We start from the raw sequence: 13,972 nt of genomic DNA on the forward strand, positions 1-13,972 counted from the left end.
GTTGATCTCATTGCTCCTAGCAGGACTCTCAGTAGCAGCAGGCTGGAATGGTGAGGATGAGCAGAAATTTTGGGGCAGTGGACAAGAATGTCTCAAAACTCCACAGTAAATAGCTGGAACTTGCAGGATGTCTTGGCAGGGCAGGGAGATGCAGGGCCCAGCAGCAGAAGAAAGGTTTTTTGCTGGGTTATGGTGGTGGCAGTGAAACTCCTTTTCCCGACCCACCAGTCTGACTGTCTTCGGTAGGAGAAGGCAGCAGGAGATGGAGCCTCGCAGTGGTGTCGAATTTTCTTTATAGTGACTTTAGCCTGTCTCCCTTTTGGTGCTGAGAGAGTGAGAGCCAGAGTTAGAAGTCACGCCCTCGCCCCTTCCCCCCACCCCGCCTGTCTCAAGCACTAATCTATTAGTGGTTTGTTAGCAACTCAATGGGAAAAAATTCTACAGGTTATATAGAAAGAACAGAAAAAAACCCCCAACTCCCAACATTATTTATCCTGAATTTTTTCCCATTCTAGCATATTACATTAAATTTAAATGTTTAAAATATATATTCATATATGTACTACTTTAATTATATACATATATATATATACATATATATATATATATACATGCAGATATAGATATAAGCACACCTTTATGGATCGTTCACTTTAAAATGAGGTCCCTTTGAGGTATGCATTGGGTCTCTCTATCCTTTTGTATTACTTACCAGGTGCAACCTGGTCTCTGAGCAAAGACAACCCCACAGATGGGATTGTCTTTGCTGGAGGTAGAATTAACTTAAAGTTTTTCTCAGCATACCTCTCAAATGCACTACTGGGACTTTATTTTTATTTGTTGTTCTCAAGGGCTTAGATTGGGTAGGGCCTGCTCAGTTAGTGGAACCTCAGGTGTTCGCTAACCATGTGGCTTTTGCTAAATTAATTACCTAGTTCTTGAAAGTCTTCCTACCTAGTGCCTTTAAAGTGGTTTTAAGCAGGCTATTGCACTGTTTATTTGTTTTAGCTGTTGGTGTATGATAAGGAATATGGTACACTTACTCATTGTCATGTTTTCTAGCTCAGCTGTTTATAAGGTTATTCTTGAAATGAGTCCTGTTGTCTGATGTAATCTTTTTAGGGATACCATGCCTCCACAGGACATGTTTTTCAAGGCTCAGGATGGTGTTCTGGGCAGCGGTATGAGGTACAGGGTAGGTTCCTAGCCATCCAGTGGTGGTTTCTACCATGGTCAGCACGTAGCGCTTGTTTTGGTCGGTTTGGGGAAGGGTGATTGTCCTGGGTTGACTATATGATGCTTTTATCCCCAATCGTCTCATTCTGTTTATGTTGAATAATAAGTTGGGACCTTTAAGAGTGTTCCAGAGAGTGAAGGGGGGGGAGAGAAAAAGTGCACAGTTTGTTTTCAGACACTGTACTCCACTCCTCCACATTCCTCCTCCTGGACTGTTGTTGTCTGCGGATAGACAGCAGGACAGAGCTCTTCTTTTGCTTTTTAGTTAGTGTTAGCTAGATGAGGCAAAGAAGTTCCCTGGACTGTTTTTTTTTCCTTTTCTTTGGACCTCTTGAAACCTGCTCTGGACTGAACACCCAGTAGAGCACCGGCAGCTCACATCTCTGCCCCACCAGGCCAAGCCTGGCCTGACACAATTCCAGCACCGGAGGGACTAATAAGAGACTGAGTGAGCTGCAACCCAGGGACGGGGTTTTCTCAGATTGTCATCTCTTTTAGAGTGGCAAGGGGTCTCATTGTTTGATATTGTTTTGGTTTTATTGTTTAATAAACAGGTTTTTTCCACCTTTCTCCAAGGAGGTATTTTTTCCTCCCGGACCAGTTGGGGGGAGGGGCCGATTGGATCTGCTTTTCCCACCAGAGCTCCTTTGGGCAATTCTTCCCCAAATTTGCTCTAAACCTGGACAAATACATGAATTGGCGCCCAACGCATGGCTGGAAAAGGTGGAAAAAAGCTCTATTAATTGTGTGTTTGTTGTTGTTAAAGCAGTCAGTAGCCATGCTGCTTGAATCCATACTGTCTCTGGGGGTGAAAGCCTTCGTGTGGCTCTGGGCTCTAGACCTTTTTGAAGTTTCAATACCTTTCTGGTCACTAGGATTATTGTCCATAACACATAATTTTTACGGTAGAGGGGTACAGATTGGAATAGCTGTTGTGCTGGCCTTGGTGATAATGATTTATAAAGCGTTTACAAAGATACTGGCGTCTATTTACAATATGTATGGTTTATGGTTTCTTCATCCTACCCTGCATCCCAATTCCAGTAGTACATTTTGGGAATTTATTAGTAATTACACTCAGTCTGTTAGAGGAGAAGCCAAGAATAAGGCTTTCCAGCCTTTCCTTTCCTTCTTCTCCTTTGGATCTGTTATGTCACTTTTTGAGAATGTTCAGTTTCCCCTGAATGTTAAAGAAACCATCTTTCTGGTATCTAATCTGGTAAGCTTCCTCTATATGGTCTGCAGCTTCTTTAGAATGAGGGCTGAGATATCCAGAGGAGCTGGTGAGACCCCTGACCCAGAAGCAGATGCAGGCGTGAAAAATCCTGAGTGGTGTGGAGAATGAGAAAATATAGGCCAAACCCTGAAGGAATTTTCTGATCCTGTAGACTGGGATTTTCCATGGGAACAAATTCAGAACCCAGCTGAGGTGGGGAAATACCTGAAAGAGAAGTGCCATGGTGATTCTAAGGAGAAAAGGCTAATTGCAATAAGCAGGGCCCTGGCCTATGTTTATCGCACTTTGTTAGATAGTGTAGGGCAGCAGACAGAGGCAGGGGGACAGGGACATAAAGCAGCAGCTATACCAGTCACTCAAGCTGTAGCTGACAGCCCAGGCTTGAAGCCAGCAGCCAAACCAGATAGTGAGCCTAAGCCAGCATCTAAACCCATGGCTGTTGCTACCAGTACTAGAAGTGGGAAATGCATGGAAAAAATTAATCGACCAGTGGATGATGATGATGATGATGGTGATACAGGAGAAGGAACCTCGATGCCTCCTGACAAAATCAGGAGTCAAAGCAGCAGGTGCAAGATCAGACGCAAATATTGAGTCTTATTCCCTGAAGGACCTTCGTGGCCTAAGGCAGGATTACACCCGACGACCTGATGAATCCATAATTAGTTGGCTGGTCTGTCTCTGGGATGCTGCAGGCGAGGCTACAATTCTGGATTGTACTGAAGGGAGGCATTTGGGATCCCTGTCACAGGATCCTGTCATTGACCAAGGAATGATGAGCGGGGCTAACCCTCACAGCCTCTGGGAACGGGCCCTAAGAAGTGTAGCACAAAGATACATGTGCGCAGACGATATCTATATGCAGCAAACCCAGTGGAAAAGCATAGAACAAGGGATTCAACACTTGAGGGAAATGGCAGTGGCAGAGATTATCTTCTCAGATGATGGAAACACTGTAAATCCAGACTTGGTACCATGCGCATCTGTGATGTGGAGAAAACTTGTACGACTTGAGCCACGAGAATACGCTTCTGCTTTAGCAATAATGAAGCAGGATGATGGTGAGGAGACTGTGCTGGATATGGCAAAGAAGCTCCGAGCATATGCAGACACTGTGCATGGCCCAACACATGCCAGAATTGCAGTGGTGGAAACACGTCTGCAAAAATTAGAAGACAAGATGGAGGAGGGTCACAAGAAACTGAGGGAGGAGATTAAAGAGGGCTTTCTCCAAATCTTGGCAGTGCAGATCAGAGGTTCTGGTACCCAACGCAGACGTTCCCCAGATGGCGAGAGAAGGTACATCCCACAAGCTGAGCTGTGGTTCTACCTGCGTGATTGTGGAGAAGACATGGGGAGATGGCATAGAAAACCTACCGCTGCTCTGGCACAACGGGTGCGTGAACTGAAGACTCAGAGAGGAAGTTCCAAAAGGGAAGCAGCTCCAGTGACCAGTAACCGAACTGTCACATATGATGATAATGACAATATTTTTGATCCCCTTGAAGGACCCTCCAAGGCATATGCCCAGGGAAAGAAGGACTACCAGGCTTAGAGGGGCCCTGCCTCTAGCCAGGTAGAGGCTAGGGAAAACGTGTTTTTTGGACTGTGTGGATTCGTTGGCCTGGCACATTTGAACCACAAGAATACAAAGCTTTGGTCGACACTGGTGCACAATGTACATTAATCCCAATGAGACATGTGGGGACAGAGTCTGTTTCTATTGCTGGTGTGACAGGGGGATCACAGCATTTTACTTTGGTGGAAGCTGATGTGAGCCTAACTGGAAATGAGTGGAAGAAACACTCTATTGTGACTGGCCCAGAGGCCCCATGCATTTTAGGCATAGACTTCCTCCGAAGTGGGTATTTCAAAGACCCAAAAGGACTCAGATGGGCATTTGGAATAGCTGCTGTAGAGATAGAGGGTGTCAAGCAGTTGAACAGCTTGCCTAGACTGTCAGAAAGCCCATCTGCAGTAGGTCTCCTGAAGGTGGAAGAGCAACGAGTACCAATTGCCACCTCAACAGTACACCACCAACAGTACCGAACGAATCGAGATGCTGTGATCCCCATCCACAAAATGATCCGTGAGCTGGAGAGCCAAGGGGTGGTCAGCAAGACCCACTCACCCTTCAACAGTCCCACTTGGCCTGTGCGTAAATCTGAAGGAGAATGGAGATTGACTGTGGACTACTGTGCATTGAATGAAGTGACTCCACCACTGTGCATTGCTATGCCGGACATGCTGGAACTCCAGTACGAGATTGAGTCCAAGGCAGCAAGGTGGTATGCCACTATAGACATTGCCAATGCATTTTTCTCCATTCCTCTGTCAGCAGAATGCAGGCCTCAGTTTGCTTTCACCTGGAGAGGCATGCAGTACACCTGGAACCGACTGCCCCAGGGGTGAAAGCACAGCCCCACCATCTGCCATGGACTGATCCAGGCTGCACTGGAAAAGGGTGAGGCTCCAGAACATCTGCAATATATTGAGGACATCATTGTGTGGGGGAAGACAGCAAAGAAGTGTTCGAGAAAGGGGAGAAAATCATGCAGATTCTCCTAAAAGCTGGCTTCGCCATCAAGAAGAGCAAAGTCAAGGGACCTGCCCAAGAGATCCAGTTTCTGGGAGTGAAGTGGCAAGATGGACGGCATCAGATTCCCACCGATGTCATCAACAAGATCACAGCAATGTCTCCACCATCCAGCAAGAAAGAAACACAAGCTTTCCTAGGTGCCATAGGCTTTTGGAGAATGCACATTCCTGAGTACAGTCAGATCGTGAGCCCTCTACCTGGTCACCTGTAAGAACACTTTCCACTGGGGCCCTGAGCAGCAACAATCCTTTGCACAGATCAAGCAGGAGGTTGCTCATGCAGTAGCCCTTGGCCCAGTCAGGACAAGACCAGCGGTGAAGAACGTCCTCTACTCTGCAGCCAGGAACCATGGCTTATCCTGGAGCCTTTGGCAGAAAGTACCTGCGGAGACTTGAGGCCGACCACTAGGATTTTGGAGTCGAAGCTACAGAGGGTCTGAAGCCAACTATACTCCAACAGAGAAAGAAATCTTGTCTGCCTATGAAGGAGTCCAGGCTGCCTCAGAGGTAATAGGCACTGAAGCACAACTCCTCCTGGCACCCCAACTACCAGTACTGGGGTGGATGTTCAAAGCAAAAGTTCCCTCTACGCACCATGCCACCAGTGCAACATGGAGCAAATGGATTGCTGTTATCACACAGTGCGCCCGTATTGGAAAACTGAATCGCCCTGGGATTCTGGAAATAATTGCAAACTGGCCGGAAGGTGAAAACTTTGGCCTCGCTGATGAAGAGGAACAAGAAGTGACACAGGCTGAAGAAGCTCCACCATACAACCAACTGCCAGCAGAAGATACACGATACGCTCTTTTTACTGATGGTTCTTGCTGCATTGTGCGAATGAACCGGAAGTGGAAAGCAGCCGTATGGAGCCCCACACAACAGGTTGCACAAGCTACCGAAGGAGAAGGTGGATCAATCCAACTTGCTGAACTCAAAGCTGTTCAACTGGCCCTGGACATTGCTGAGAGAGAGAAGTGACCAATGCTCTACCTTTATACTGATTCATGGATGGTAGCCAATGCTCTGTGGGGATGACTGGAGAGGTGGAAAGAGGCTAACTGGCAGTGTAGAGGAAAACCAATTTGGGCTGCTGATGAGTGGAAAGACATTGCTACCAGGATAGGGAAGCTGCCTGTGAAGGTCCGCCATGTGGATGCTCATGTTCCCAAGAGTAGAGCTAATGAGGAGCACCAAAACAATGAGCAGGTAGACCAGGCTTCAAAGACAGAGGTGTCAAAGATAGACTTAGATTGGCAACATAAAGGAGAGTTATTCCTAGCTCGATGGGCCCATGATGCCTCAGGCCATCAGGGCAGGTATGCCACCTATAAGTGGGCACGAGACCGAGGGGTGGATTTAACCATGGACAGTATTTCTCAGGTTATCCGTGACTGTGAGACGTGTGCTGCCATCAAACAGGCCAAGCGAGTGAAGGCCCTATGGTATGGTGGGTGATGGTCCAAGGACAACTATGGGGAGGCCTGGCAGATTGACTACATCACACTACCCCAGACACACCAGGGCAAGCGCTACTTGCTCGCAATGGTGGAAGCCACCACTGGATGGTTGGAAACCTACCCCGTGTCTCATGCCACTGCCTGTAATACCATCCTGGGCCTTGAAAAGCAAGTTCTGTGGAGACATGGTACCCCTGAGAGGGTCGAGTCAGACAATGGGACTCATTTCAAGAACAGCCTTATCAACACCCGGGCTAGGGAACATGGCAATGAGTGGGTGTACCATATCCTGTACCATGCACCAGTTGCAGGCAAAGTGGAGAGGTACAATGGACTGTTAAAAACCACATTGAAAGCATTAGGTGGGGGATCTTTCAAAAATTGGGGGCAGCATCTGCCAAAAGCTACCTGGTTAGTTAACACCCGAGGCTCTACTAACCGAGTGGGCCCTGCCCAATCTGAGCCTTTACATAGAGTAGATGGAGACAAAGTCCCAGTGGTACATGTCAGAGGTTTGTTAGGGAAGACAGTTTGGATTAATTCTGCCTCGAATGCAGACATACCCATTTGTGGGGCTGTTTTTGCTCAGGGTCCAGGTTGCACATGGTGGATAATGCAAAAAGATGGAAGAACACAATGTGTACCTCAGGGAGATCTGATTGTTGGGTGAGACCTATGTGTAAATATCACTGTTTGCTGAATGCTATTACCATTGTCTGTGTATAGCTGTATAATGGATGTATAATGTATGTGTTTGTAGAGTTAGAATTTATATTAGTTTTAGTAGTAAGCAGACGATATGGGGATAAGGGGTGGAATGTCCTGGGTTGACTATATGATGCTTTTGTCCCAAATCATCTCATTTTGTTTATGCTGAATAATATGTTTTGCATTTTTAAGACTTGTTCCAGAGAGTGAAGCGGGGAGAGAAGAAGCGCACAGTTTTTTTTTTTCAGACACTGGTCTCACTCCTACACATTACTGCTCCTGGACTGTGTTGTCTGCGGATGGACAGACAGCGGGACAGAGCTCTTTTTTGTTTTTAGTTAGTTTAGCTAGCTGAGGCAAAGAAGTTCCCTGGACTTTTGTTTTTTCCTTTTCTTTGGACCTCTTGAAATCTGCTCTGGACTGAACATCCAGGGGAGCACCGGCAGCTGCACCTGTGGCCCACCGGGCCGGGCCTGGCCTGTGGCATTTCCAGCACCGGAGGGACTGATAAGAGACTGAGTGAGCTGAGCCGCAACCCGGGGACGGGGTTTTCTCAGTTTGTCATCTTTTTTGGAGCGGCAAGGTGTTCTATTGCTTAATATTGTTTAGGTTTTATTGTTTAATAAACAGGTTTTTTCCACTTTTCTCCAAGGAGGTATTTTCTCCCGGACCGGTTGGGGGGAGGGGCCGATTGAATTTGCTTCCCTACCGGAGCCCGTTTGGGAATTCTCTCCCAAATTTGCCCTAAACCAGGACACTGGAATTTCCTATTTAAGCTCACTAATCAGCACGACTCACTTATGCCACATGGCATCAGTGGCATGTGTGGAAGTGTCTTTCCTTTTGAACATCCAGCCCAGCACTGGCAGTTGGGATGCCAGGAGGAACTGTGCTTTGGTGCCAATCGCTTCTGAAGCAGCTCAAACCCCTTCCTAAGCTGCCAGTATCTCTTTTTCTGTTGTGGTGTAACAGGCCTAGCATCCTTTGTATCCCCATCTCCAGAAACCCAGGGACTATCCTGGAGTTTCCCTGGGTACTTTTTGCCATAGACCACAGGAAGGACCATTCTCCCCATCTGCGGTGTAGAGCACATTTTTTACTTTCTGTCCTGTCCGAACTGGCCCAAGGGCTACTGTGTGAAAAATGTTGTGTTTAGTTTGTTCAAAAGCTTATTATTATTCAGGACTCCACTTGAAATAGTTCTTCTTCGAGGGCAAGATAGAGAGGGCACACAATCTTACTGCACTAATGCATCCTCCAGAAACCCACAGCACCTAGGAAAGCCTGTGTTTCCTTCTTGCTGGTCAGTGGGGACATAGCTGCTATTTTGTTGACCACATGCTTTGGAATCTGAGGATGTCCATCTTGCCATTTTACTCCTAAAAACTGGATTTTCTGTGCAGGACCCTTGACCTTACTTTGTTTTATGGTGAAACTGGACTTCAGGAGGATATAGATTATCTTTTTTTCATTTTCAGAAACTGCTTCTGCCATGTTCCCCATACGATGATATCATCAATGCACTGCAAGTGTTCTGGAGCCTCACCCTTTTCCAGTGCAGCCTGGATCAGTCCATGGCAAATAGTAGGGCTGTGTTTCCACCCCTGGGGCTATTGGTTCCTTTGGATGCAACAGTTGAGTCAGAGAGAGAGAAAGAGATAACTTTCCCAGGCATTGTTCTGGGAAAAGTTTTGAGAAGGCTAAGAGAAAAAATTAAAACTATCTTGCAGCTGGTGTTTTGAACAGTTGTTTTCTCATAAGATGTTTACCAAAGGGTGTCTTCTTAATTAGCCAATGGTGTGAGGGGTGTTGATTGAATGACCAATCAGGTCCACCTGTATCGGAACGGTGTATAAAATAATGGGTTTCTAATAAACTTGGTTTAGCCATCTGAAGAGACCTAGGGTCTATGTGTTGCTCATTCACCCGTCCCTCCGTCCCTAACTGAAAGGTGACAGGTTCCAGGTGTACTGTGAGGCAAAGTGGAAATTTTCCAGGGTAAAAATCCATTTTGATTTAGGTGAAATGTACATTTTTGAGTCGAGTCTCTGATTAGAAAACATAGCTATTTAGCCTGACTGCAGAACCTAGGCTCAGAGAAGTTGCTTCAGTGAAGGACAGAGTGGGGGGGGGGGGGGGGGGGAGGGAGACAGAGTGTGATAGAGAGAGACAGAGATACTGCTGTGAGACCAGGTCAACCTGACCTAAGAATTCTTTCTGATAAAGAAGAACTAGTGGCAAATGTCACACGAAATTCGTAAAAATGAATATGTATGAACCTATTGTGAAATTGTATGCATATGTATCTGAGAGGGGGATAAAAAGGGACCTGAAGTTCCCAGGGGTACGCATGTCATTTTAGGGGAACGATTCCCACATGTGTCAAGCGCTGTGATAAACATACCGGCTTTACAACTTCCACAAAGTTGTGGAGTTTTGATTATCTCCGCAAAACAACTGGACACCCCTCCAGGTGAAAGCAAACTGCGGCCTGCACTCTGCTGCTAAAGGAATGGAGAAAAATGCATTCACAGTGTCGATTGTGGCACCACTTAGCTGCCTTGGACTCCAGATCATACAGAAGTTCTAGCATGTCTGGTACAGAAGCACTCACTGGTGGTGTGACTTCATTCAGGCCACGATAATCCACTGTCAGTCGCCACTCTCTGTTAGACTTACGCACTGGCCATATACTACTGTTAAAGGGTGAGTGAATCTTGATGACCACTCCCTGGGGCTCCAGTTCATAGATCATCTCATGGGTGGGGGTCATGGATATTGCAAATCACAGCGATCCCAGTGGCAGAGAGAATGACGAGGAGGACTCCATTGATATCAGAAGGCTAAGTAATTACTTTATTATACTATATTATTCTATACTATATTACACTGAATCTAAACTAATCTGCACAAGCTCTCAACGCAACTGAACAGAATCTTGTGACTGTCTGCCAACAGTCCCGACACACACACATCGATTCAATTGGTCAATGAATCAAAACACTCACACCAGAATCCAATCAAGCAAATTCCTTCAGGTAAATAATCTTGCAACACATTGCACATGTTCCAAAACACAGGAGCAGTAAATGAGATAAGAATTGTTTTTTCTTTCTCTGAGGTTCGTCACTGCGATTCCCAGAAAATATCCTTGGGAACTTGTGCCTTGCTTTTCTCTGTGAAGAGAAATGCGGCCACACACAGTCATGTTTTTTGCAGTATTGTTGACAGTGCACTGTTTTGGTAGTGATTGGTACCTGTTGTTCTTCAACCCTCAGCAGTCCCACAGCAAAAGGGTCTTCTGAGAGCCCAGGCAAGGGATTCAGCTGTCTAATTCCCTCTGTCTCCACAGGAGCTATCCCATAAGCCCAGTAAAGCCTTTTTGTGTTTTTGAAATACCCTCTCCTGAGGTAATCTATGCCAAGAGGCCTCTGGGGCAGTCACAACAGCATTTTTTTTCCATTCATTGACAGTAAAGCTCACCTGAGCTTCCAATACAGTCAGCTGTTGGAATCCCCCTGTCTGTAGTAAAGCCCATGGACCTAGGTAAGGCCCCATGGAAAATTCAATAGTAGGAACTGCTGAGACAGCAACATAAGTTCCTGTCTCTCTGACCCCCATCTCAAAGCTTATCTCTGTAACCCTATAGGCCACTATACCTAAACCCTTACCATTGGTCAAGTTTGGATTCCCCCTAACCCTATAAAAAGGGCATACTTTAGCCCATTTGACAGAAGAAGAGCTGTCGCTGGGACCCTTCACAGATTTCCCCAATAAACATCGCTGTGGAACTCCGGTACCTCTCCTTCTCCTCTCCCGCTGTCTGCTGCAGCCTTAGCCAAGGGCAACTTACCTAGCAAGCAAGAGCTGATATCCTAAGAGAGCTTGCAATCACTATAGAGCTGATAATCACCAAGCTTGCTAAGGGGGTAAGCCCGTGGCCATCGGCCTCGAGCTAGCTTAGCTTTTGGGCACCCCGTCTCCCTGGGGACCAGGCCCCCAGGCTATCTTGCACTGCTTGATGATAAGGCCAGAATAGAGGCTTTATTACCTGTCACCCCAGAAATGAAGATGTATTGTGCCCCTAGATATTTTGATGGCATCAGTGTACGTTGTGCACTGGTGTGAATTAAAGCCTTGCATTCTTGTGAGTCTGATGTGTCAGGCCATTGGATCCACACAGTGCAATAGATCCAATTGTCCCAAAGTGACTTAGTGGCTAAGTCACTATCCATCTGTCGTAGTTTGAAACTGGTCCAACACCATACACCCACAAGAGTTGCTCGCTCACCCTCCTCTGCTACATCTGGGCAGCGGAGAGGGAAAAAAAGTTAACAAAGGGTTCATAAATGAGATAAGGACTGGGAAGAAATATTTCAAGGCCAAAACAGGCTCAACTTAAGGTTGCAAAGTGAATTTATGACTAACAGAATCAGAGAAGTATAATGAGAAGCCAAATAAACCTTTTTACCCCCAGCCCCTTCCTCCTTCCCACTGACAGCACAGGGAGACAAGGCATGGGGGTTTTGGTAAGTTCATCAATGAGATTTTCTTCCACTGCTCTCAGAGAAGAGTTCATCCCCTGTGAAGCCGTGGTGTCCCTCCCACAGGAGACAGTTCTCCATTAACTTCTCCAGCATGGGTCTACTCTCACAAGCATCGGCCCTATTGCCCATGCTGCAATGTGAGTACCTCCCATGGGTAAACAGTCCTCTCAAAACTGCTGCGATGTGGGTATCTCTTTCCATGGGGTGGAGTCCTCCAAGGACAGGCTGCTCCAGATTGGAAGCAGGGGTCCTCTCTCTCCACTGGGTCTTCCACTAGATCATAGCATCTTCTCGGGATCTACCCACTTTGGTGTGGGCACCTCCTCCAGAGGCTGTGGGTGGATCTCTGCATCCCCCGTGGACCCATGGGCTGCAGGGGGACAGCATGCTTCACCATGGTCTTCATCGTGGCCTGCAGAGTAATCTGGAGATATCAGACTGCAGTGAAAAGGAGGATTGCAACCGGTAACAAAGCCTTACAGGACCAGGGAGTGGATTGATCATCAACTTTAATTAACAGACTCAATATGCACACATACATCACCTTAAGTTGAGCAGCAGGATAAATCATGGGAGGAAAAATTTCAATTGAACAAAAGCAGAGTCTAAAAAATTTACGACAGCTCTTAGATCAGGAGAATAGAGACATTTCAGATGCTAAATTACTTGCCTTGTTGGACTGGATGTCCATGCATGTAAAATACTTCCCCCACAGCTAGTACTTTTCATCCAGATGCCTAGCGGGTAGTAGGATAGAAACTTTTTGATGTTGCTGGTGGTGGCAATGCCGATGCTTCCCGGCACCTCGCTACATGGGGAATTATTATGGCAACTCTTAAAGAAACTCACAGAGAGTTGCACACTCTGCCAGCTTTTAGAAGCTGACTTCCCTGGGCCATCGGTTACTAGGCTGATAGCCTTAACAGACAGTGGGTCCCAACATGCCAGCTACTCCTGAGGTCAAGATGTCCCCTATGGGGATGTTTGACTTTGATGAGGATCCTGACCTAGGCAGTCCTTTCAACCCTGAGCCCCTAGACCATGAGCAGAAGGCAGAGCTCAGACCCTGATACAATGACAGGGGACTTTCTTTGCGAACAGCAATCTGAGAGGAGGCAAATTGCTGGCACAGCCTATAAGATTAAGTAAGCTGGAAAAAGAAAAACCGGATTGTGAAACGTGCATATTACATGATTGGCCCTTTGTTACCGGGCTTGCAAGGGTTGCAGGGTGAAGAGAGAGGCGAGAATCTTGACTCCATGATCAGAATGCTGGATTTATTATTTTATGATATATATGTTACATTATGACTATGCTAATAGGAATAGAGAGAGAAGTTCAGAAGCTTCCTAAACTAAGAATAGCATAGGAACGAATAAACAAAGGAGCTCTCTCTGATTCTGTCCCAGAGAGAGCTTGGCCTGTGATTGGCCCTTAATTGTACACATGAAACATGGGCCAATCACAGGTGCACCTGTTGCATTCCACAGCAGCAGATAACCATTGCTTACATTCTTTTTCTGGGGCCTCAGCTTCCCAGAAGGAAAAATCCTAAAGAAAGGATTTTTCACAAAAGAAGTCTGTGACAGCCCTTCACAGATATTGAAAGGAATACTATATGTCTTATGTTGTATTAATTAGTAGTACTGCATTTTTTAAGTAGTGTGGTAAATATAGTTTCAGGTTATAACATAATGTTAAAATAGAAACTATGCAATGTAAGAAACTTTTTTAAACTAGCTCAGGAAAGGAATGAGATAATCAAGAAATTCTTTGCACAGAGATTACAGCAACAAGACACCATAACCTCAAGAAAAGAATTATTGCCTCCTTATCGGGAAAGACCAGGCTTCTTCTACCTCCTTCTGATTTATTAAAAACATATGGATATTGATCTAGTACTGATATCCAGCTGTGACAGACAAAGACTTTCTGACAGTTTAAAGTTAGAAAGTGTATGTTTATTGTTATGCCGGGCAACGTGCGGGATAGCTCCCAAATACACACCGCAATTTACAGGTAATTACAGGGTCGTTTTATCTATACAAGTATTGAATACCCAAAATACGAATACATATTCATAACTTTGGCTCATCCCATTCCCTGCTTCGTATAGTAATTAGTTCAAAAACTATTAAGCATGCATAGTTTGTTCCCTGAAATGGGTCGGTGGTCCCAAAATGAGG

General features: G+C 46.0%; 1 protein-coding gene across 1 annotated transcript in view; it reads left to right on the top strand.

Moving 5' to 3' along the window:
- Positions 1 to 1,129: 1,129 nt before the first annotated feature.
- The window catches only part of RPS19 (ribosomal protein S19), a 34,855-nt gene continuing 22,012 nt past the window's right edge, over positions 1,130 to 13,972 (top strand). Inside the window, exon 1 of the mRNA XM_063179523.1 lies at positions 1,130 to 1,195. Within this exon, the coding sequence (XP_063035593.1) occupies positions 1,130 to 1,195 (66 nt within the window). The remainder of the gene's footprint in view (positions 1,196 to 13,972) is intronic.

The sequence above is a fragment of the Melospiza melodia genome, chromosome W (genome assembly GCF_035770615.1).
Source record: "Melospiza melodia melodia isolate bMelMel2 chromosome W, bMelMel2.pri, whole genome shotgun sequence".
NCBI classification, from domain to species: Eukaryota; Metazoa; Chordata; class Aves; order Passeriformes; family Passerellidae; genus Melospiza; species Melospiza melodia.